Raw genomic sequence first — 3,123 nt, 5'->3', positions numbered from 1 at the left:
CACAAAAAAATCTTTGGCTCTCTTAAAAATCGAAAAGATTAAAAGAAAATATTTCTCTCTCTTAAAATCGAAAAAGAAAACTGGAGATGAAGTTTCTTTCCTATTCGGCTCTTCCTCTTCCTTCCTTTATAAAAATAAAATAGAATTGAGTATATCAATCAATTTTGATTTAATATTAGTCCCGTCATCATGACCATCAATTTCTATGATCTCAAGGACTAAAATCGAGTCGAGTATTATTGAAATCTTAACCACGTTAGATTAGAAATTAAATAGAAATTAAATTCAAATCGTAGGGAGTAAAAGGGTATTTCTCCCAACAAAGAAAAACAAGAGAGAGAGATTGCATAGAGTAAGAGAAGAGAATATGAAGAAAGATGCCAATATACATGCCCAAGGCCCGCCATTGTCACACTGAACATATCGAAACTCCTCTTTCAACCTTCATTGAATCTCTCGCTCCACCAGCTGTAGCCTCATCAAATTCCGTCCAAATCCCCCATTTTAATACTCTTCCCTTGTCAACACCAAAATTTGCCCTAATTTTTCACTTCGGCATTTCATCAAACACCTTGCAAGCAGCACATCAATCGCCATGGCAGAGCAAAGCCCTAGACCAAAGCAATCGGAGATCCAAAACTTACCGCCGCCGAAGTCCACCAGCGGCCGGAGCATATCGATGCCGAGGTCGGCGAGCGGCGGCGGCGGAAGCCGGAGGGAGACGCCGGATTACCACAGCACGGCGGCGAAGCTGGAGAGGGCGAAGGAGGTGTATAGAGCGTACGAAGGGCACGGAGAAAGGCCGACGATTGTGGAGATTGTGGGATGGTGCTTCTATGAACTTTGCTCGTATTTTGTTTTGTCGTTACTGATTCCGGTGGTGTTTCCGTTGATTATTAGCCAGATTAGTGGAACTCCGACGGCGCCGCCTCAGGGATGGTTTAAGAGCTTTATGGGCTTCGATTGCCCTTCTAGAGAAATGCAACTGTGAGTCTCCTCTGTTTTCTTTCTCGTCTCAGTTGACATTTGGTGGTCCCCCGGGATGAACCTACAATTTTTACACCTAAGCGCCATTTTTTACTTTTTAGATAAAATACCGTTTGGTCCGTTTTGATTAAAATGTAATCAATTTTAATTTTCATATTTTTTTAATATTCAATTTTGATCATTATAATTTCAATAAATCTTAAATTTAATCTTTTAACATTTATTTTTATCAAAATTTATTAAATAATGATGATTTTCATGTAAGAAAAATATAATATGTGAATGAATTTTTAAAATTTATAGTAAAAATACTATAGATAATAAAATATTTTTTTTAAAAAATAAATAATAAACTTAGACTAAACTTAAGATTTATTAAAAATAAATGGCCTAAAATTGAACCACTAAATTACATGAACTAAAATTAAACTTCAAAATATAATGGTCAAAATGATATATTAACCAAAAATAAAATAACAATAATAAAATTATATGAACAACAAATGGAGTATGGAATGACTGGAGTTAAAAAAAAAAAATCTCCCTTTCAACTGTCCAAATTTAAACCATAAAATCAAATTTAAACAAAGTCAAGGAAGTCTTGATTGAAAATTGTTATACATCAAGCTTGAGCTTAATTTAACTTTATCTTGAACATCAAGTCTTGTTCGATAATTTATTTTTGTTTGTGTACTTCTTTCCTATACTTCTGATTTTAGTTTAATTTGATCTTTGTATCTTTAAATTGTTCGATTTGGTCTCTATGATTTTAAAATATCCATTTTAGTCTCTGTATTGGTCTCTATGATTTTAAAATATCCATTTTAGTCTCTGTATTTAATCATTTTTATCTCTTTACTTTAATTTTTATTTTATTTTTATATGATGAAAATGTCAATTTAAAAAAATATATATAAAGACTAAAATGAACTAAAATTAAAAGTGCAAAAAGACGAAAAATGAACCTTTTGAAAATCAATGTATCAAAAGTGAATCAAAGGTTAAGAGTACAAAAGTCCAAACGACCAATTTGAAATTAGGCTAAAATAAAGCAAAATCAAACGTATAGGACAAAAGTTGTATTTAAACATAATAATAATAATAACAACGTACACGGTACACGTGGGTTTCTTTGTTTGGCTGCATGCAGGTACGAAAGTTTAACCGAGCACACAATAAAAATATCCAGCACCCAAGTCTCACCATTAATATGGACCTCGATCTCATGGGCTTTGGGCTTGGTTCTGGCCGGCCCAATCCTCGCCTTCGCCTCCTTCCACCTTGATTACGGCTTCAATCAACACCTCATCACTCTCGCCGCCGTCGCTGCCGGAGCTCTCTCGTGTCTTCCGACAGGCCTCTTCAAAACGGTCAAAATTTTTCCTCTCTACATTGTTTTAATCGTAATTGCTCACTCTGTGGCCTTCACCTCTCACACGCGCCACCTCGGTCTCATGCTCCGTGTCCTCACCGGACCCATCGTCCATAAACCCAAATTTTCCCAAAGAAGAAGCAGTTCTAGTCTGATTTCGTCCTGCTCTGCCGCCGTCGGCGGTGTCGGTTCCGCCGCTATCTTCGCCTTCACTTACCACATGCTTCGACGGTTGGTATTCTGAGTAGTAGTATCTGTTGCTATTGTTATTCTAAGTAGAAGCAAATCCCAGACTTTTGCAACTCTAGGATCGAATTTATTAAACTTTTAAGGAAATGTACATTTTTGTCCGGTTTTGAAGAATCAGTGCATTTGGTAACCTTAGTTTTCAAAATCTAAGTTTTCAGCTCCTTATTTTTTAGAATAGGTGCATCTCTTAATTTTTAAATATACCTTTTTATTTTCAAATATTTCAAAAATATCGCATAAAAAGCCTATTTTTTATTTTCACATTATATAATTGTATGAAATTTTGAATTATAAAAATATGTTTAAGAAATAATTTTAGAGATAATAGATAATCTTAAAAATAATTGCTTAATTTAAAATAATAATAATAAATCGATGGGACGTTTTAAACCTATTTTTAAAAGCTTAGAAAGATGAACTTATTCAAAGGTATGTATTGAAATTTCAGGAACTAAATACAAATATTTTTCAAAACTTCGAGGAGTAAAAAATTAATTTTATCAATTTTAATTTTG

At 33.9% G+C, this 3,123-nt stretch overlaps 1 protein-coding gene across 1 annotated transcript; it reads left to right on the top strand.

Moving 5' to 3' along the window:
* The first annotated feature begins 207 nt into the window (after positions 1–207).
* On the top strand, positions 208–2,862 carry LOC120081679. Its single transcript, XM_039036753.1, has 2 exons — positions 208–987; positions 2,138–2,862. The coding sequence occupies exons 1-2, from the start codon at positions 596–598 to the stop codon at positions 2,601–2,603; spliced, it is 858 nt and encodes a 285-aa protein (XP_038892681.1). The 5' UTR covers positions 208–595; the 3' UTR covers positions 2,604–2,862.
* Positions 2,863–3,123: the final 261 nt, after the last annotated feature.

The sequence above is a fragment of the Benincasa hispida genome, chromosome 7 (assembly GCF_009727055.1).
Source record: "Benincasa hispida cultivar B227 chromosome 7, ASM972705v1, whole genome shotgun sequence".
Classification (NCBI taxonomy): Eukaryota; Viridiplantae; Streptophyta; class Magnoliopsida; order Cucurbitales; family Cucurbitaceae; genus Benincasa; species Benincasa hispida.
Note: the sequence above shows the minus strand (reverse complement) of the source record. Positions and strands in the feature narration are given on the sequence as shown.